Source organism: Leopardus geoffroyi, chromosome D2 (genome assembly GCF_018350155.1).
Source record: "Leopardus geoffroyi isolate Oge1 chromosome D2, O.geoffroyi_Oge1_pat1.0, whole genome shotgun sequence".
Classification (NCBI taxonomy): domain Eukaryota; kingdom Metazoa; phylum Chordata; class Mammalia; order Carnivora; family Felidae; genus Leopardus; species Leopardus geoffroyi.
The window spans coordinates 82,094,823-82,116,522 of NC_059334.1; the positions used below are offsets into that span (position 1 = coordinate 82,094,823).

The window sequence follows — 21,700 nt, forward strand, 5'->3', positions numbered from 1 at the left end:
ATTGTGCTGCAACCACTATCCATCCATCCATCCATCCATCAGTCCACCCACCGTTCTCCCTTCCCTCCCTCCCTCCTTCCCTTCTTTCCTTCCTTCCTTCCCATCCTTCTTCCCCTCCCTCCCTTCCATCATTCCATCCATCCATCCATCCATCTATCCATCAGTCTACCCATTCTTCCTTCCTTCCTTCCTTCCTTCCTTCCTTCCTTCCTTCCCATCTTTCTTCCCCTCCCTCCGTTCCTTCCATCATTCCATCCATCCATCAGTCCACCCACCTTCCTTCCTTCTTTCCTTCCTTCCTTCCTTCCTTCCTTCCCTCCTTCCTCCCTCCCTCCCTCCCTCCCTCCCTTCCTTTCCATCCATCCACCCACCCTCCCACCCACCTGCCCATCTATCATTCCACTCACCATTATCCATTCATCTACTGACCCATCCTTCTATCCATCCATGCTTTGATTCAAGAAGTATTTACTGCCCTTCACTATGTGCCAGGCACTGTTTTAGGTGCTGGGGATGAGGATTTAGCAAGAACAAAACACAATTTCTGACCTGGTGGAGCCTGAAGTGGGTCCTGCTGGATATTGCTGGGTGGCAGAGAGGCCCCAAATTTACCCTTGACCTCATGTCGTGGTCTCTTTGCCATACGCCCGGGGCAGAGGAGGAAGCCACGTGTGCGTGTGTGTGTGTGTGTGTGTGTGTGTGTGTGTGTGTGTGTGGTGTGTGGGAGGGGGGAGGGAGGCACTGGCAGAATTTCAGCTGTAATGTTTTCGCACATGTTCTACCACAAATAAAATGCTGGATTAACGAGCAATGACAGGAAATAATTCTCTGCTGTTGTAATATAAGTTGAAGGAAGTTTGTAGAACTACACGGTTTAAAACTGGGGCGGTTTTCCTGCCTCCCAGAAGTCGTGCAGGGACACTGCTCTCTACTGAGAAGGCTTCAGGCCACAGACGAAACCCAAACACGGCTGTGGCCACGTCCATGTGGCAAACACACCGGTAGGACTGAACTGCACAGCTCCCGCACTTGTCCTCAGCCTCGATGCGTGGAGCCCAGCTGCACGGAGCTCCCTCGAAGCCTGCAGCTGGAAGGAAGCCCAGCACTCTTCTCTGACCACCACCTCAGGATAGACGCCCTTCTCCTCTTCCTGAGGCTTAGCTGCTGCAAAGCAGTGGCATTTTGATTTGAGGTAAGTAACAGGAAAGTGGAAAGGCAGGGGCTTGGGACCTGGGGACTCAGCCTTCTGTCCTGGGGCTTCCAGTTGGGTTGTTTTGAAAATGTAGGGAGTATAGGGGCGCCTGGGTGGCGCAGTCGGTTAAGCGTCCGACTTCAGCCAGGTCACGATCTCGCGGTCCGTGAGTTCGAGCCCCACGTCGGGCTCTGGGCTGATGGCTCGGAGCCTGGAGCCTGTTTCCGATTCTGTGTCTCCCTCTCTCTCTGCCCCTCCCCCGTTCATGCTCTGTCTCTCTCTGTCCCAAAAATAAATAAACGTTGAAAAAAAAAATTAAAAAAAAAATAAAAAAGAAAATGTAGGGAGTACATTTAACTTTCTGAGCCTCAGCTTTCTTATCCTTAAAATGGGCATTTTAAAGATAGGTGCGATACCCGACAAATGACACCCAGGTTACTGATGAACGAGGACGGTGGAATCCAATCCTTGAGGGTCAAAGTCAAGTTCTCCCATGTGCATTTCCCCCGAATGGGATATTTAAGGAGCAGTGGCCATGCTGACCCATCTCCCCAGCTTGACCTCTCTGTTTTGTGCCCAGCTTAAGAGAGGAGGGTGATTCTACTGGGCTCTTGGGCAGGGACTCTGAGTATTCCAACTCGGCATGAATTGCAGACAAACGTCTGTATTTTACAGTGAGTGACACCCAATTACACAGAGAGGAGCAAGAACGTTCTCCATAGTGATGCGCCCTCTTGAACTCTTTTCGAGAATCTCTCCTGCCAGTTCATTTCCGTCTTATGATAATGTCGGGATGCAGCCAACTAAATTACTCTGGCTGGGTAATTAAACTGGTTCTGGGCGGTAGTGTTTTAATGTCACTAGAGTTCTTCATTTTGTCGCTGTTCCCCCTTTGTCCTCTCCTTGAATAAAAATGTCCATGTATCCCCCTATACTTTGAAGAATGACGTGAAGCCTTTCCCAAACTTTTCATTGAGAAAACAATAATCACCTTTAAACGAAGAGATAATATGGGGAAATGATTTCCCACAATCCCCTTCTTACAAAATCCCCTTCTGATAAATGTGTTTCATGATCTCAGTTCCTCAGGGTTCGGGGGCGGGGGTGAGTTTTAATTACACGGATCCTGCACTATTCTTCAAGAAAGCAAGTTCTACATAGAGTAGAGACTTCCAAAATACATCCAATTTCTATCAGTTCCCACCACATCCCCAATTCTGAGGAATCTTTCACTGAGCAGTTCATTTTAGTTCCTTGAAACACATTTTCAGAGAGAAGTCTCCTCAACAGAAATCCAGTGTCCCAGCAATGTGAGCTAGAAATCCCCGGGGGGAGTCCTCCTGACCTCATTCGGTTCTTTAGGGTTCAGACTGGATTGTATCCCAGAATGTGTTCTCTGCCCACCATCCCTTCCAACTTTTTTTTTAAGGAATGTTTATTTATTTTTGAGAGAGACAGAGAGAGAGAGAGAGAGAGAGAGAGCAAGTGAGCATGAGCATGGGAGAGAGGGAGACACAGAATCTGAAGCAGGCTCCAGGCTCTGAGCTGTCAGCACAGAGCCGGACGCGGGGCTTGAATTCATGAACCGCAAGATCATGACCTGAGCCAAAGTCGGGTGCTCAACCGACTGAGCCACCCAGGCGCCCCAGTCCCTTCCAACTTCTGCTCCCAGGTCACAATGAATTAGTGTTGTTGGTGGTGGTTTTCTGAAAGTGTGAAATGGTCTTATAGTTATGTTTAGACATGCCTCCTTATTTTGTACAGGCATACGCTTCTAGAAGAGGTGCCACGGAACCCAGGACCTTATAAATAGATCAGATCAGGTGCCTCTGCGGTGAGCCTTACGGCACCAAAAACGTCCCCCGTCAGAGTCCTGAGGTTCTGTTATGTAATCAGCAGTCTACTTGCCTGTCACGAGTTCTTAGAAGTCAAGGTTCCTTCTGGGTCTGTGCCCCTACTCTGCTCCCTAGGACCTGGCAGGCACACAGGGGCACAGTAAATCCTAGTTGAGTAAATGAGTGGTTTCACTATGCTTGGTTGCCTCACCCCATTTCCTGGCAGCGGGCTTGTCCTGAGTCAGAGTCACGGGGGGGCGGCCGAACCTGGGCAGAGGCCATCCAGATGTGCTACACGTCCAGACAGCCGTGTAGCGAGCAGGTATGCAACGAACGTTTCCTGAATCGAATTAAATGGAATTGAAGGAGCCAATTATACAAACTTTTGAGGACACAGAACGGCAGTGCTTTGTGCTTAAACATGGTTGTCTGATCCAGTTGTGGACGTTATTCCTGAACATCCAACCTCAGCTTAATGTAAATCATTTACACCGCTGGAGAGCAAGGGGTCATGCCCATTTGAGCTTCTTAGCCTGCAGTCTCCTGGGTGCACACCCTGCGGCTCTCCGCTCTCTGCTGGCAGCCGGGGAGCACATCCTTTGCTTCGGAGCCATTTGCCAGTCTGGATTAAACAAAACCCAAAGAGCCCCAAACCTCATCCTTAGCATCAGCATGAGAACTCTGCAGTAATTCCTGTTAGATACCCACCCACGGAGTGTGAAAGGGCTCTTCCGTGGCTCTTTGAAGTTGAGTCCTCAAAGGACGCTTTGTGTAAGGAAAGCAAAGCGACATCCTAGAGAGAACAGCATTTTGTACATCACGTATGCAAAGCTGGGAGGCGAGAGTGTGGGGCGAACAGCCTGGGGTGCTGATGTAAGACGCTTCTCATTGAATCCCTCATGCCTATTAACTACAGCAAAATACACCAGACTTTACACCCTGTCGCGCTTACTTAGGTTTTCCAAGAAGCATGTGCTGCCTTTATGAAAATAGACACAAACCGCTTAATTTGGCAAGCCATAATAGCTTGAATGCTAGTGATCTTAAAAGTGAAGAAATCTCGGGCTGCCTGGGTATCTCAGTCAGCTGAGCGTCTGACTCTTGATTTCATTTTGGTTCATGATCTCCCGGTTCGCGGGATCGAGCCCCACGTCAGGCTCCGTGCTGACAGCGCAGAGCCTGCTTGGGATTCTCTCTTTTCCCACTCCCTCTGCCCTCCCCCTGCACTCTCTCTCTCAAAATAAATAAATAACCTTAAAAAAAGAAGCGAAGAAATCTTAAAAGGGAAGTCAGATCATAGTTTTGCTTTGCCTAAAACCCTCCAAGGACTTCTCATTGCCCTGGAGACAAAACCACGTCCCTGTCTGGTGGACTGGGCTTTGCTCGCTCGGCCGCCTCCCACCCCCTTCGTCTCCAGCAGGCACCAGCTCCCCAGGCCCCCAGGCCCCACCCCCATCCGGATCCAGCCCCACGAGCCCCTGGTCTCCGGTCCCCTCCACCCAACTGCACGACCTCCCCCTTCTCTGGGGACTCTCCATCCCTCTCTTCCTTTTGCTTTTTGCTTAACTGTCACCTCCAAGAGAGCTTTGCCCCAAGCCCCCTAATAAAAGGGGGGGCCCCTAGCCCACGCGTTTCCTTTCCACCCTCTTCCTGTGTGTCCTTCAAAGCACTCCTTTTAACTTGTGATTTTTAATTTATTGTTTTTCAAGTCTGTCTTCCCCAAGAGAGTGCAAGCTCCAGGAGGCAAGAAGGGGGTCTGTCCCATTCACGGTTGTCACCCTGACATCTGAGCATCAGGGCGTGTGATATCCCGCAGGAGCTGGGTCGGTATGAGCCTCAGACTCAGCTACCTTCCCGCCATGAGAGGCTCTGTGACTCCAACTCTTTTTAACAAAAAACTTCCTGCCAAAAATAAAGGAAGCTCTGAGAGTAGGTTTTGAATGCCAAAACTGTTTTTTTGTTTTTTTTTTTTTTGGTCCACTCTGGGAAGTGACGTTTACAACGACGCTAAGTAATCTTTTCCAAAAGTGTTCAAACTCTTCACATTTTTCTTCCTCCCATAAATGTGGCATGCTTTGTCCTCAAACCCTTTCAGACCAAATGCTCCACGGAGCTCATTAATGGATGGACTCAATTGAGTTTAAACTCCCACACAAATCCCCAGAGACTGCTTTTGCCAAAGAGTAATTTCCAAGGCAGGTCTTCATGTTAACTATCCACAGACATAAAACACATGCTCGCACACACGGCCGGCCTTGCAGTAATTAATGGTACAACCTGTAGGGAACCCCCCCTCCAACTATCCTGTAAGATGTGACCCAAGTCGTAACACCCCGTTGTAGCACGACCGCATGCCAGCGTAGTTTTCCCAGGGCTTTGGGTCCCATTTGTCAACGACGGCAGGCGGCGAATGTTTCGGAGTTGGGATTCTGGAATGCCTCGATAAGGAATAAACACGGTACATCAAGGGTTGTGCTTTTCCCCTCGAAACCATCTGCGATACTTGGTTCTTTGTGATTCGGGAAGATCTGAGTATCATTTTTTTTTTTTTCAAGGTTTATTTATTTTTGGGACAGAGAGAGACAGAGCATGAACGGGGGAGGGGCAGAGAGAGGGAGACACAGAATCGGAAACAGGCTCCAGGCTCTGAGCCATCAGCCCAGAGCCTGACGCGGGGCTCGAACTCACGGACCGCGAGATCGTGACCTGGCTGAAGTCGGACGCTTAACCGACTGCGCCACCCAGGCGCCCCAAGATCTGAGTATCATTAAAGCAGTCACCGATTCGTCTCTATTCGAGGCTCACCTTCGAGGCTACGACTCGAATAACATTTTTTAACGTTTGCTGCCGGTGCCTGAATCAGTGGTGCAGAGGAAGTCAGGAGGAGGGCTGGTGTTTGGACGTGGGCCGGTTTACAACGAGCCATTCACAGAGAAACCGTGGGCGAGTTGCTGAGGGACCTTTAGTGGGAATGAAAGTTTTTTCCAGCAGCTGAGCACAGGGCTTCTGGAAGAGGCCCTCAACGTCTCGATGGTTCCAACACCCCTGTGAGCTAAACAATAATAGCAATACTACCACCGTGTATTTGTGGAGTGATTTACAATTTACAAAGACACGTGATCTCATTTAATCCACTCCGCTGCTCTCGAGGGGCCCCTGTGAGGTAAGAGAATGACCACGTTGAGATAATACTGCAGATTAAAAGCAGCCTGGAAGGTCTCCGATGGGTGATGGATGGCTGAGGGTTGCCTGGGCGGCTTGACCTCCCCCTCACTGTGGACTTTTGTGATTAATTCACCCACTTGCTTTAGGAAGTTTCTTTCCATCTGAGAAAATTAAAAACACCACTCTCTGGACAGGAATGTGGGATCATAAATGAGAACCAAATAGAAGAGATTTACACAAAAGCACAAGCTCAGCAAAAGAGAAAACTGAGAAATTGCTAATAAGATATAAATCAAGTAAAGGCTATTAGCAAACCCCTGGTAAGGGGGGAAAAACCCTTTGAAATGATTTGCCGAGCTCTTAACAATAGCATTTCTACCTATGAATTTCGAGTATCTCCAGGGTCATTTGGCTCCTATCCTTAAACACCGCCATGAAGACTTTCTCAGCTGAAGGGCTTTACACAAAATTATAGGGAGTATCCGAAAGTAGGTCTTGCTGTTGTGCCTCTGGAATCATATAATTTTTAGAGCTGTAGGGTTTCCCTCCTCTGTGTGTTCCCCATGACAATAGGCCCAGGGGTCAAAAATATTTGTTGACTATGTGAACAAGTAAGTGGAAGGATGGGTGGAGGTATGGATGAGATGATGAAAAGATGGAGAGATGGATGAATATGGATGGATGGATGGATGGATGGAAGAAAGGAAGGAAGGAAGGAAGGAAGGAAGGAAGGAAGGAAGGAAGGAAAAAGACTAGCTCACTCATTTTCCTGATGAAGAATGGGAAGACAGAGGGGTTACCCATTTGCCTGTATTACCCAAAACAATTGGTATAAGAACAGGGGCTACTCGGTCTCTTCAATCTCAGTCCGGGGTTCCCAGTCTAGATTTTCCTCTCTTCCGTCTGCCAAGTTTATCAAGAGTTGTAAAACATACACAATATTAGTCACTGGAAACCACTTGTGGGGGGAATAGAGGCTAATGTTTGGTGCCTATTTGATCATCAGGGAAATTAAGGAAACAGAGAATTTTCTGTAGCCACTTGGAGTTCATCAGGAATGAGAAAGCCTGAAGACCACTCAGTTGTATGTTAATTTCCTACCAGCTTCCTTGTCTGAGATTCATGCAGCAAGCTGGCCAGTGATGCTGGGGTCTGTCTGGCCAGTATTCCACGGGAAAAAAGGAGATACCTACAGGCCCCTGGCCCAACCTCACATCCTAAGAAGGAATTCTTTGCCCCAAATGCCCAGCAGATAGTTATCTTGCCTCTGCCTGGACTGTTTACATGACAAGAGTCTTACACACTTTCTCAGAGAAGCCTGTGTCCCTCTTGGGGAGCTCCCTTGTTAGTATCTAGGGTTTTGCAATATTTCATTTCCTGTTGCTGTTGGCCTAAGGTACTAGCACTTTGGGCTCAGGTTCTTGGCTTCTGTTATCACAGACTCAGAGCAAGTTCCTCTACAAGGTCTTGGTGACTCCCTTGAATCATGCTGAAGACAGAACCAGAGGCAAAAAGGATGCATCCCCGAAGGCTCCGTGCTAATGGCGGTGAAGAGAAGCAGTAACTTGCTAATAAGGTGACAAGGAGATGCCTCACAAACACTTCTCACGCAGGGACGAGGTGAAGTGCCGCCCAGCCTTTGTTTCGGGGGGGAATGTGATGCCCTAGGAGCCAGCTGAGGAGCCCCCCAAAGCTGCTGCTTGCCAAAGCATAAGTGCATTTTGTAACAATCCATCCCTCTCCTGGGGCCTTTATGCCTCTGGCAGGTGTCCCCCCTTAAGCCAGGCCTGGCTCCCTGCCAGTAGGTCTTCAGAGAGGCCAGTCTTTGGGCTGTAAGCCTGGACTGGCTTCCCATGGTAGTGTGGCCTTCAGCAAGCCCAGAGAGCGAGCTTCGCCGGGAAAGTGCCGTGAAGACAAGCGCTGGGAAGGTCTCATTCAGATATATAAAAAAGGAGATGGTAACAAGTGTGTGTTCTCCTTTCCTAATGAAAATCTCCCCACATCAGCACAGCACTCGGGTTTGGGATGGGCTCGTGGAGGCATTGGGATCTAATCAGAACCTGTACTCAATCACTCCACGTGGTGTCTCTTTCCACCTCATTTGAATGGTCCCTTAGTGAAACTATCTTCCTTTTTTCCCGGGTGAACCAAGTCTAGAGTTTCTGAAAGGCATTCCATGAGAAAGAAAGATGTAATTTACTGAAAGGGAGCAGTCACGTCATTGAAACCTCTCGGATCCCATAAGGTGGATGCATCAGATGTAGGGACGCTGGTACCTGCCCCCCCCCCCCCCCCCCCCCCGTGCTATCGATGTATTTCAGAGACGTCATTGGGCCAACCCTGAGGGAAGAAACACTACCCAACTAGCACGTTCTGAAGGACGTGTGACCCATCTAACCTTGACCCCTTTGCCCAGCGAGTTTCCAGGCCCTAGGATGGCCGGGGCACTGGAGCTGTGGGCTCAAATAGAAAACATGTGCTCAGATTGTAGGATAATGTCTCAATTTCTAAACAAAGACAGTGTCTACCCCTCCCCCACCCCCGCCACTTCTCAGAGAAGTCCATCCTTATGCCATGTGGCATTGCCATCTGGTTGCCTATGACCTTCTCAGAGGAGTGCAGTTCACTCTTGTTACTTAGGAAGGGACTTCTTTCTGGAAGTTTCCATGGGTGCTCTTGCCAGGAAACCAGAGAGATTTTTGCTCAGCAGTTTCCCAATATGCACTTCAACGTCAGGCCCAGCTCTACAAGTAGAGAAATGTTGGTACTTGCCCAGTCGAAGGGTTCATGATACAGCCTCCTTTGTCAGCAGCCACACTGCAGCCACAGCCTCTTTCCAGAGTGTCATGGTTCATCCCGAAATTGTGGCCCAGCTCATGTGCCAGGGTCACAGCTGCGCCAAGGGGGCTGTCTGAATGGTCCTCAAAGCAAACACAAGAACACAATGTATAGTTCACATCTCCTTGGCCTTTTCCCCAGCCCCTGTCTACTTCTCTCCCCTGCCATTGACCACTTGACCGAATTTTGTCAACGCTTGACCGAATCCAATCCCCTAAAAGGAACAAATATAGAGCCCCATTATTTAGTTCAAACTTAAAAAACGATCTGACCTATTTTATTAAACCAGTTTGGGGTCCCTTCTGCAGAGGAATGCCTACATCATGGACACATTTAGGACTCCTTATGTCTTTATGTGAAATACTCAAGGCAATCATCTCCATTCTGTTCCCCACAGTCTCTTATAAAACACCTTTCTTTCTTTTGAAAGTTTATGTATCCATTTGGGGAGGGGGGGCTGGAGGAGGGGCCAAAAGGGAGGGAGAGAGAAAATCCCAAGCAGGCTCTGCACTGTCAACACAAGCTCCAACTCCGGGCTCGATCCCACGAACCGCGAGATCATGACCCGAGCTGAAGGTGGACGCATAAGTGACTGAGCCACCCAGGCGCCCCTATACTTTGTGACATTCTAAATAAGACCTGAGCAGGTGTTACTGAGCACACCCCTCCTGTCTACTTGGTAGAGAAGGATACTTGAGGGCGCCTGGGTGGTTCAGGTGGTTAAGGGTCCGACTTCAGCTCAGGTCACGATCTCGCAGTTTGTGAGTTCAAGCCCCACATCTGGCTCTGCGCTGGCTGCGAGGAGCCTGCTTGGGATTCTTTTTCTCTCCCTCTCTCTCTGCCCCTCCCGTACACTCTGTCTCTCTCAAAATAAATTAACTTAAAAAATTAAAAAAAAAAAAAAAAGAAGGATACTTGGAAAATTCATAAGAATTCACACAAAAAAAACTAACCACATTGAATAATCTGAAGATTCACTGAATTAAGATGGTAGACCAGCTATGCCTCTTCCTGGCTGGTCTCTTGCAGACTTTGGAAATGGACCGAAGCAGCCTTATTCTCTCACTCTTGCTTCCGGGGGTTCGTTCTACCCTTTGATGGGTTTTGGAAGGTGGTCTCTCTGTCTAGCAAGCATTGTATGGCCACCCCTATCTTAACGGAGTACATGGTTGGCTTGGCTAAACAGATACTGGAAATTATTGTTACTTACAGTATCATTACTAAATTATTCAACGCTAATTATTAAAATATTGTTCCTTAACTTGGACACACGAAAACTGTTCATTACTAAATGTGATTTGCAGAAATTGGGCCCATCGGTGGTGTTTCTGCACACCTCAGGGCTGCACATCTCAAAGAAGGTCCCTTATTCAAATACTGCTTTGTGCCTCCCAGGAAAGAGATAAGGGGTTTTCCAAGAAACTGCCAGGAAACAGTGACACCGAGCTTTGGAGAAAGCATCATTCCTGACACAGATAACCTTTGCGGGGCCCCCTGTAAAGGCGTGCTCCTAAAAGATTATTATAGGTTCTTGCTCATAGCTGTAGCTGCCCCTTTTCAGCCCTGAGTCTAAGAAGAGAGCAGCACATCACGGAAGCAAGTAATTCTTAGAATGGATGAAATTCCTAATAAATTACTTTGTTTAGATTTTACAGTTTCCTGTTGTAGGAAGCTTCACAAGTATGTTTCAGGAAATCAATTCTCAAGAATAACACAGGTTGGCAAAGGGAAAGTCGTCAACCTAGGAATGTGGAGGGCCACATTTCACGTGCTCTGGCACAAAATTCAAGGAATTCATCCTTTAAAAACGATTATTTGATTCTTTTGTATCACCAAATGGCCTGTGTTTGTTTTCAATTGCCAAATTGTTTTACACTGTCTCACGGATAGGTGATTATGAACAGAATTGTCTCTCAAGGGACCCTGACGAACAGTTTAGGTTTGTAATAAGAAAAAAAAAAAAAAACCTTACTTCTTTTTAAATTAATTATTTTTAAAATATATTTTAAAATATTTTTTCAAGTTTATTCATTTATTTTGAAAGAGAGAGAGAAAGAGTGTGCAGGGAAGGGGCAGAGACAGAGGGAGAGAGGATCCCAAGCAGGCTCCGCACCGTCAGCACAGAGCCCGATGCAGGGCCCGATCCCATGAACCGTGAGATCATGACCTGAGCCAAAATCCAGAGTCAGACGCTTAACTGACTGAACCAACCAGGCGCCCCACCTACCTCTTTATTTACGGCATCATCCCCAAACCTAGATTCTTTTAGTTCAGTTAGATACAAAGGCATGGCTTTAAGTTACTGAATTCATGATTTGCTCTATCTTTAAAAGATAGCGAAACAGGAGTGGAACTCATCTTTTCAATTTGATAGGGATTCTTGCCTCTTCGCTACCTGATTTCCTTCCTCTTAGATTTGTGAGTCCTTGAAGCAGGCATAGTCACATGGAACACCCATGAACTTAATTCCAGAGACACAATAGGAGAATGTGAGTCTAGAAGTTTCAGGTCTGGCCAAAACATTGAGCTCGTTTATCTCAGGAATTTTATAGAATTAAAGGGGCTGTGGCTTTCCGTCCCACTTGACGCCTCTCTCCTAAGTGGAGCAGACAAAGGATGTGCCTAAGGATGACCTTCACCGCTGCCATGTAGGTCAAACATATTTCCTGTTGATGAACTTTGATCTCGACCTGATTGCCACTGCAGTCCACATGTTTGCTTATATCTGCCACGTTCATTTTCATCCATTTGAAAAAAAAAAAACAACAACAGGCTTTTCTGTATGCTTTTTAAAGGAGGAATCTTGATCAAGTGCTTGTATGGAAACAGAATAAGGGATACAAACCGAAGAAAGCCACTTAAGTATGATCAGAATGGTTATAAAAATGTTTAAACACCCCAAACGGCAGAGTCTGCTATGCTTACGAGGAATTCAGTTTCAGCTCTAAAAAATATTTATGCCCATTTTAAGTGGCAAAGTCAGGAGCAACTGACCATGGAGCCATGAAACAGAAAATTATTCCCTCTCAAACTTTTACAGGCTCCTCTGTAAAAATATAGTCAGGATCTGACTTGAAATTAACCTGGCACCAACAAAAAGCAATCTTTCCAGGGACTTCCACGGTGGAGAGCACACACAGGGCTTGTAAGTTCAAAGAAAACCAGAAGGTAGCTTGTACAAGCCAGAAATCCAGAGTGACCACGCTTTTCCCAAAGGCCTCTCCGGCTTATATGTTCAGTGCGTGTTTATAGGAATTAGCAACACTTATCAGAGAAGAGACAACATTTGTTATGTATGTTCACTAAGAAGATTAGGTCGGGCAGTACGGAAGGAAAATAAGAGTCAGCGGAACATTACTCCTTCTGCTCCTTAATACAATGGAGTATTCAGAAAGGTTCTGTTTGGAAAAAGAGTGTGGAGGAAACCATGGTTTCTTAGAAGGGCAAGGTTCTGTTCGTTCAACGGAGATGTCAGACTGGTCTCCGAGAACACGCCCTGGCTGAGGGCTGGTGCAAAGGGGCCGCTGTATTTTCGGAAGAGGGACAGCACCAGCATGAGGTGAAACCTTTTCTCTAAGTAACGGATGGCGTGGAACAGGAGTCCCCTGTTGGGTAGCATACCAAAGCTCTTTCCCTCTTAAATTCGTAAGAAACAAGCCCCAAATATTCTTCCTGTTTTGCTCCCTTGTGTAAACGTATAGAGCCCACATGACAAAAATATCCTTACAAATCAATAAACCTAAGTATCTGCCTTCCAAGATTAATGTTATTATAAAGACAAATTGGACACTGGCTAGGAGGTGGGTCAAGCATGTGCAGTGGTAAACAGTTAAAAACCTCAGACTTTTGGCTGTTGGGCCTTGGACGCAGAACCATCAGAAAACCATTCTGGTAGTAATGTTTGGTGAGACCACAGTCTGTCTAAGAAACCGAATGAGGAAGGCAACCCCGTGTCCTGGCTCATCCCAATGCCGGGAGGCATCCTGGACTGAAATTCTTGGACCAAGACCCCAGCTGAAACTTCTCCAAAAAAGGGGCCGACGGGCTTCCACTGAGTTATTTTTACACACTCACCTCACTTGTGTGTGACTTGGTGTTTTTAATAAAGAGTCCCTGAAACATTATGGGGTATGGAAGATCATCAACGGAGCTAGAAAATAAGGTGGAATTACATCTAAAAGCCATTTAAGAAAAAGGCCTCATTTCACCGAGTCTGATAAAAGCGGGGCTGTCCCGAGACAGCGAGGGAAGTGTCTGGGGCACCAACATCAGCTCCCTGGTGCCCTTGACTTACCATGACGATTCCTCCGGACTGCTCTGCTGTGCACATGCTCATGATGGGCGCCATGCCAATGGTGGTCCCTTGGAAATAAACCCCACTAGGAAACAGACAAAAAGCCATTCTTAAATTAATACGGGATGAAGTCATTTCCTAACGTTTGAGATTCTGTTGGACATTCCTGCATCCCAGTAAGAGTCAAAGCAAGAAGAGGTACCCAAATGAAAACAGCCACATGAGGGGGTGTTTGCAGGTGATTTGGAGCCTCGGTTCCTTTAAAATTGACTTTGCGTCGTGGTCTCATACTCCTTTCAGATTTCTGTTTGCGAGACTCGGCCAACGACCAGCTGTGACCTTTGTTCTTACAAGTCGTATCCTGCCTATTCCCCGTGGACTGGAAGAAGCTGCTCCTTTTTTTGTTGTTGTTGCTGTTTTTAATGTTTACTTATTTATTTTTGAGACAGAGAGAGAGAGAGAGAGAGAGAGAGAGAAACCCAAGCAGGCTCTGCACAGTCAGCACAGAGCCCGACGTAGGGCTTGACCACAAACCATGAGATCGTGACCTGAGCTGAAACCAAGAGTCAGACACTGAACCGACAGGGCCATCCAGGCGCCCCAGGAGCTACTCTTTTGAACAATGCCTACTAATGAAGTGCTGAGGCCATCACAGAGAATCACTGGTAACTCAATGAAATGCATGTGGTGGTTCACTAGACTTCCTGTTGTAGCTGAAGTTTGCTTTCCTGTGTGACGTTACAATTAGGCCAGAAACCCGAACTCTTTAAAGTGTGATGCTAACGTAGTTGGCAAAAGGGGAATCAGCAGAGAAATGACTGCTCCTCTGGGGTCAATGTAGAAGAAGCAGCCACAAAGCCTTACTACACCAGAAGGAAGTTTCCAGGAGGGGACGTTATGGCTCAGGTACCGGCTTCCCCCCCCCCCCCCCACCCCACCGTGGATTCTTAACCTGATCAGTGAGTCCAATGACATCAAGGCTTGTCTCATGCAAGCGTTGTTCATTCGACCCTCTTGCGTTACAAATTAAACATTGTTTGTATTTGTCAGGGGTGCCTGCGTGGCTCAGTCAGTGAAGTGTCCAAGGTCATTCCCATCTGTTAGAGAGAAATGGCATTGTGGGGCACCTGGGCGGCTCAGCCGGTTAAGCGTCTGACTTTGGCTCAGGTCGTGATCTTGCGGTTTGTGGGTTCAAGCCCTGCATTGGGCTCTGTGCTGACAGCTCAGAGCCTGGAGCCTGCTTGGGATTCTGGGTCTCTCCCTTTGTCCCTCCGCCACTCACACTCTGTCTCTCAAAAATAAATAAACATTAAAAAATTAAAAAAAACACCACATTGTTTGTATTTGTTGAATCTTCTTTAAGGGAATCTCTTTTAAATCTTTAAATGACTTACTCATGTTATCTTGGCCATGTACATACATAGGTATACACATACTGTTTGAAAAGTTAGTTATTTTGACAGCATTCAACTGGACAAAAAGGAGTAAGTATATATAAAACCTCATCTGTGTATGTATGCATGTATCTATCCATCCATCTGTCCATCCGTCCGTCCTGTCATACTCATATGTACAGCAGTTGGGGTTACAGGTTTTGTATTTACATCCATATAGACCATTTTAACAGATACCATTATATATGCATATAAATAATAAGGTTATATAAGAGGCTAATTTATTTCCAGATGTTCAAGTTGGACAGACTCCGTTTGGGGAAAAAAATCAAAACAAAATACTCTGACTCAGAATATCTAAAATGTACTTTTAGTAGTTCAGGATTAATCAATGCATAAAATATGAGGCGACCACAAATATCCAAGGCGGGGAAAAAAAAAAACAAACAACCCTGTGAAAATGGCCAAAGTAAATTATCAGGGAATGCCAACAGCCTCGGTTTGTATGCAGGCATTTTCTAAAGTGAGGACGGGGTAAGAATGGTTTTTAGCTTTCTATAAGTTTTTAAGAAACTAGATACAATTTGCCTAAGACAAGTGTCTCTGACCCTGAAGCTTTCAATTCAGGGATGTGAGCTACATGAGAACATAAGAATAAGGTTTAAGGGTCTTAATAAAAAGTTTGTCACTTTGGGAAAAACCCACTCCTTGCTAATTCAGTTTATGATTACACTTTTTTCCCTTTAAATATAAAGGTGTCCGAATATCTTCCTAATATAGTATGTTACATTATGGCTGTGTTTTCCCTCATTTTATTATCTCCGTGACACTTAGCACTCTCTGCAATTTCCTTGTTCATTGTCACCTTCTCCCAACGGACTGGGGACTCCTGAGAGCAGGGAGCCTTACAGTACTGGTCACCGTTATGTTAAAAGCACCTCAAGGGTGCTGGCTTCCTGATGGATGCTCAGTCCACAGCGATCGAAAGAATGCAGACCGCTGGGGTCCTCTGATCTAGAAAACCAGAGTCCTAGAGAAACAGGAGGAGGAATGAACATTTCCTCTCTCCAGGCATCTGGCAATAATCATCCTAATACATCGTCCTCACATCTTGCATAAACATTTTTCAGTAATAATGAAAGAAAATGAGCTTTTTTTTTTTTTTTTAATCGCCTACTCGGGACAATTTTATATCAAGACAAAGACTAGAGAAATTTGCATAGAGGAAAACATCCAGGTGATGGAAAAAGAAAATAAGACGTCTCTTGGAGGGATAGGTTTCCTAGGGGGTTCAAAGGGAGACGTTCCCAACAGACCCACAGTTTGGTCAGGATGGCGTGTGCCCCGCTGCTGTGGGCTGGGAAACACCCTTGTACAAGCCAGTGAGCTCTGTAGAGAGGCGTGCAGCTTCAGCGACTGCCAGGACAGGGGGCTGCTGAGGTCACGCGTTCTTCGAGCAAAGAACAGACCACGAACGCCCTACCTGATAAGCTGGGCGTTGTCATGTGATTTTCGAGGTAGAAGCTTCATCTTTCTCCAGTCCAGGAATTCGTGGAGGCTTGTGAACGGGTCCTGACTAATCGAGCATTTGTCGATGTCATTCCATACCTCGACGCCCACCAGCACTATCCGAATGTTCAGTGGTCTGTAAAACTGACCGAGACAGGCATCCTCTGGGGATCACACTCATAAGAACTTCAAACGAAGACTAGTCCATATTTGCATGTTGTGAACCTCACTGACCCGGGTGAGAAAAATCCCTCTCTGCTCCCTTGTTCCTGTGGCGTTAGAATTTAAGAAATATTTGCAGTGTCTGATACAAAGTGATGTGTTAACTGGGTTTCCAATGTGGTTGGCCAGTTAGATGCCAAAGTTAATAGGCTTTTTGACGTCTGCCCTTATTGGTATGGAAGCACACGTTCCACACAGTTCACTGGTGATTTAACATGTGCATATAGATGTGTTACTATTGCTAACATAGTCACATTGTGCCTAAAGACAGCCAGTTAATAACTACGGCAAGAAAAACAATGAGGGAATTAGGCTTTTTCAGACACTCTGCCAAGGACAATAATTTGTTCCTTTTAAGCAAAACGTTCTACCTACGAGTTGCTGAAAATGAATCTGTATTAATTTTTCAGCAAAGACTCAGACTTGGCTGACACGATCACATTCTGTCACTTGTAACCAACCTAGAAGGTTCTAATCAAATGAACAAATCAATATCTTTCGGAATAATAAAGGGATAAGCAGAACCCTTCTTCCGGAACTTCGTTGACCATTCTCCTCACAGCCAGAAGCTAGCTCACCAGAGGTGTCACAGGAAAGATCTTCTAAAGGAAGTTCCTCATTTACAGCCTTGTGATAGAAAGTCTCGGGTACCCTGCCCAGGGCAAGTATTGTCATTGCTATTCTGTCTCCCGTCTGTACACATCCCTGACTTCAACCCACAGCCCTCCCTCCACAAGCAGATCATCCTGGGTCAGAGGTAGGACGAGCAATTCTTCTAATGGCTAAGGGATAGTTTTATCCAGGGCAAGATGAGTGGTCAGGGCAGAGGGAAGAACTCCGTGTTGCCCCCAACTACTTTCCTGCCCCCTAAGTGCGTTATGCTAAGGAGGTGGCTCTGTGCCCAGGACCCGGGGGGTGAGGACACGGGATCACCTGGCTGGCTGTAAAATCTTCCAATGCCCATGAGGGGTGAGGTGGTACACAATGGAAAGGTCCTCATTTTCTGAGACGCCCGGTAACCAGGCAGAAACAGGTGACCGATGACAGCGGCCAAAGTTAAGCTCCAGGTGTGAGCTCGTCCCATTTTTCCTCTACCAGGGTCCGGGCCAACAAGTAACACAAGTCACAGAAGCTCTGCATTTGATGGTTAAGCCCCATTCCAATGTGGTGAGCCATAGGGCAATCAGCTCCCCAAGTGTGAGCCTCTGACCCTGGTGCTGAACCCGCGGAGGGCAGGCTCTCCGTTTCCCCTGCTCGTCTCCCCGCGGTCATCTGGTGAGCACAAGGGTATGACTGGGACACAAGCTACATCGCAGAACATCGACTGGGTTTCAAGCAGATGACAATTATGGGCATTACATTAATAAGTTCATGAGACAATGCTTCGACCCAAATCCTGCCCAACAGCTTGTTTTTAATCAAGAATTGCTCCGTCTGTGATATGTGGAATTTAAGAAACAAAACAGATGAACATATGGGAGGGAAGAAAAAAAGAGAGAGGGAAAGAAACCATAAGAGACTCTGAACGACAGAGAACACACTGAGGGTGGATGGAGGGAGGTGGGCGGGGGATGGGCTAGGTGGGGGATGGGCAGGAAGGAGGCCACTTGTGATGAGCACTGGGTGTTGTATGTAAATGATGAACCACTGAAGTCTACTCCTGACACCAATACTGCAATTAACCAATAGTTCATTAAAGGAACTAATTGGAACTTAAATTAATTAGAGAGAGAGGGGAAAAAAAAGCATTGCTTGGTCTTGTCTGTGGTATCTACTCGTAAGCTCCCAGCCAGGCTTCCTGGGCTGAATGAAGTTCCCGGACTCCTCTGGAATCCTGATGGCATGCGTCTTGGCTGCTGCCTTTTGACAGAGGGACCACACTTCCCACTGTGTCAGGCACAAAGGTAACAGTGATCAGGAGGCAGATGGGTAAGCAGTCCAGTGCCGATGCTCACACCGCCTTGCTAAGCGACAACCTCAGAGCCAATGCCCTATGTGGGCTTCAGGGCTGTCACCTGTGAAGGGGACACTGTTTGCCTCCAATGAGGGCTGTATGGAAGGGTCACCAAGGTCTGTATGGGACTACACGTCATTGTTTCTCAGAGCTGATGTTGGTGCTGGCCAACCAAGGAGCTTTTCGTACCATGATGGGTTACCGTTTCTGCTGGCTCTCTCGGGTCACATCCTTATAACAGACTTCACACGTCAGCATATCACACATGGTCCTTCCTCTCCAAATCGGCGTCACTGAGCAAGTGTCGTGCGTGCTACTCCTCCTGAGTCATCATACACAATCCTGCCTGCGGGGAGCGTTCCTCCCAGGCTGCTGATGGCTGATACCCATAACCACAGCGGACACGCAGCGGGCACTTACTACGTCCTCGGCGCAGCACTCAGGACTTTCCACGCCGCAGCTCTCTTAGTGTTCACGACAGCTCCATGAACCAAGAGTTAGCATTAGCCCCACTTTACACTCAGAGACACCGAGACCTGGAGGGATCAGGCAACTGCTCAAGGCACGACTGGCGTGGCCGGGATGTGGACACGAGCAAAGTGGGCCTGGCGCCCAGATTTAAACTGCTATGTAGCACGGCCACTTCTGTGCGAGTGCTCAGGCTCCCTTCCAAGATGACCCACTGTGACTGCGGGCCTGGGGAGACGCTTGACGGGGGCCTGGCGGCTCTCGGCCTGGCCCACGCAGCCCAGGATGGGGATGGACACCATCCGAGAGCGGTGGCATCGATTCGCCCACGAACGCAGCGGCGACAAGGATTTGCTCGGCTCCTGCTGAGTGCCGGGCTCACAGTGGCACCAAGAACAAGGATGAGGGTTCCCTTGCCCTTGCTCAGAGGTCAGCAAGAGGCTCAAGGCTGGGGACTCTTGGCCATTAGGACAGTTCACTCCAACAGACTGAACTCCCAAGAGAGGGCAGAAACCAGGGATTCAGAGGGGGCTGTGCTTGAGGGCTCAAGGGAGGCTTTCTGGAAGAAACGGATCTGAAAAAAATGGGTGGAGTTAAAGGGAAGCCCCTGCGGGGTCCGACACGAGAACTCGCATCCTTCAGGCAACCGGCTCGGGAGAGGGGGAACAAAGACTCCCGTGAGAGGGGAGGTACCTGCAGAAATGAAACGCACGGAAGACCAGCCCTTCCAGAAGGAGGTCACAGAGGGTCAGCGCTAACGGACCTGCGGCTGGTGCTAACTTCTGGAGAAGACGTGGGACAGACTGGAGGTGAGAGGTTAAAGAGGCGAAGCTTGGGCGATCACACGCGTCACGGCTCTGCCCTGCCCTGCCCTGTGGGATCAGGACCTGGGGAACATCCCTCGGCTCCAGCGCCCAGGCCTCGCTCTTGCCTCTGAGCATCAGACCCGCCTCCTGTGTTTTACTTACGGGGGTGGGGGGTGGGGGGAGTGGCCTGGAGGTTTCAGAAGGTCACCTTTGCACTAAATCACTGCCTGGCCTTTCGGCCTGGGCTGTCGTTCTCCCCCTTCCCTTCAGGCCAACGCAGCCGGCCGGGCAGCTGTTAACGTGAAGTTGCCCCTGGAGCAGTCGTCGTTTTGGGGCCGAGATGCTGTCACTTGCAGCAATGCAAAACTGAACCTTGGAACACGGGCCCGAGCCCAGGGCTCCTCAGTGAGCAGGTTCGGAGGCACAGAGCATCCGGAGGAGCCCGCGGACCCCCAGCAGGGGCCTCGGGGTCTGCTGGGGGCGGCCCGCCTACGGGTGCTCAGCAATTGAAGTCTCTCTCGGCCAGAAACACAAGAACAGCCAGGCTGGCAAATTCCATGCCGTCCGTCAGGTCTTTCCCGAGGTATGTTGTTCTCTGATTACCGGTGCAAGTTATTAACAGCCCCCCAGTTGCCAAGGTGCCCGGGCAGCGATGCCTTTGGAAGCTTCCAGGCAACTCCAACGTGCAGGCGGGTGTGAGAAGCCATTTTAGACCGAGAGCCAGCACCAGACAGCTTGATGGCTCTGTTCCGTGGGGTACGTGGAGAAGGGCAGGTGCTCACACAGCTTCGCCCTCTGCTTGTGGACAGGTAGCGTAGGGAGTGTTGCTGAGCACACACTCCCGGGATTAGACCAGGCTTCTGGGGTTTCCTCTAGGTCTGAACCACCTTTGCCAAGGTTGGTTGCCAAAGCTCCCAACCTCTTTGAATGGGGGTGGGGAGGGGAGATATTCCAACAGCCGAATGAACTGAAAGCCAATGGCCGTGTCTCCGGACCTTGGAGCCCTCGTGCCCCTTATAAACGACAGCCTGCCCTCGGGGCGGGGGGGGGGGCCCTGGGGAGCAACTCGGGGAGACCTGGGAGGAGGCCCACTTAGGAGTTCCCCAGAGGGTCGGATGCGTCCTACAGGTTTTCCGGCTCTGATGGAGGAGGGGCCCCCTCACGCTGGGTCTCTGGCCAGAAGAGAGTCTGGAGGGAGATGTCGCCCCAGGCCACCGCGGTCCAGACAGCGTGCATCTCCTGTAGCTGTTCCAGGCCCGGGAATTCTGTGCTCAGAGGAAGGAGAAGTCCGAGTTCCAGCCCAGGACCAGAGGCAGAACCGATCTCACTGCCAAGTCAGACGAGGTGTGCTTCATTCCCTGCAGCTCGTTTCTAAACATTTACGTGATTTGAGTGATTTAATTACCCCAAGAAGAACTTACCTTGTCAACGTGATTAGCGATCTCTATTAATCGCTGCTTAACTTTCTCCAGATCTTTTCCTTGCCTCTGAAACTTAATAATTTTAAATGTCAGCATTAATAACGGCAAGAATATCCATCGAATCTCATCTTCCCAGCTCCTGGAAATGTGAAGTCTTGGGCTTCACACACCACCCGGGGCCCTCCCCAGTTTACGGTGAAATGAGTTCCCATCCTGATGAGTAAATTTCCCTGTCTGGGGACTTTCTGAAACTCCCTGAAATTTGCCCAAGCCAAGCGCTCAGGAGACAGCAACTTCTGTGATTTTTCCAGCCTCACAAATGGTGGAGGCTGTGACATGTTTTGGCGGAGAGAACAGACAGCGAGAAGGCAGTCCAAAGCCATTTTTCATATCATCAACTTGATTTTAACATCCTCAGAAATTTCCTTTATATTTGTTTTTAAAAATGAAACAGTAAAAGGACTAGAAGCTCATGGCAACCAGTCAAACAAGGCAGAGGAGAAGGGAGAAAAGTTAATGAGGTCCCCTTCTCCCCTCAAATCTGACCTTCCTGAACGGGAACAGTTTTCTGAGAAACGGTCAAGCCTGTTTCATTCGCAGGT

The 21,700-nt window shown here is 48.3% G+C and overlaps 1 protein-coding gene across 2 annotated transcripts in view; it reads right to left on the minus strand.

The window, feature by feature from the left end:
* Positions 1-21,700, minus strand: part of ADAM12 (ADAM metallopeptidase domain 12) — a 353,192-nt gene that overhangs the window by 76,035 nt on the left and 255,457 nt on the right. For both annotated transcript variants that reach the window (XR_006701751.1, XM_045439195.1), the window contains exons 8-11: positions 21,099-21,170; positions 16,202-16,371; positions 13,325-13,409; positions 8,965-9,113 (exon numbers count right to left, since the gene is read on the minus strand). Coding sequence is in view for 1 of the 2 variants with exons in the window: in XM_045439195.1 (XP_045295151.1) it covers positions 8,965-9,113; positions 13,325-13,409; positions 16,202-16,371; positions 21,099-21,170 (476 nt within the window). In the remaining variant the exon portion in view is untranslated. The remainder of the gene's footprint in view (positions 1-8,964; positions 9,114-13,324; positions 13,410-16,201; positions 16,372-21,098; positions 21,171-21,700) is intronic.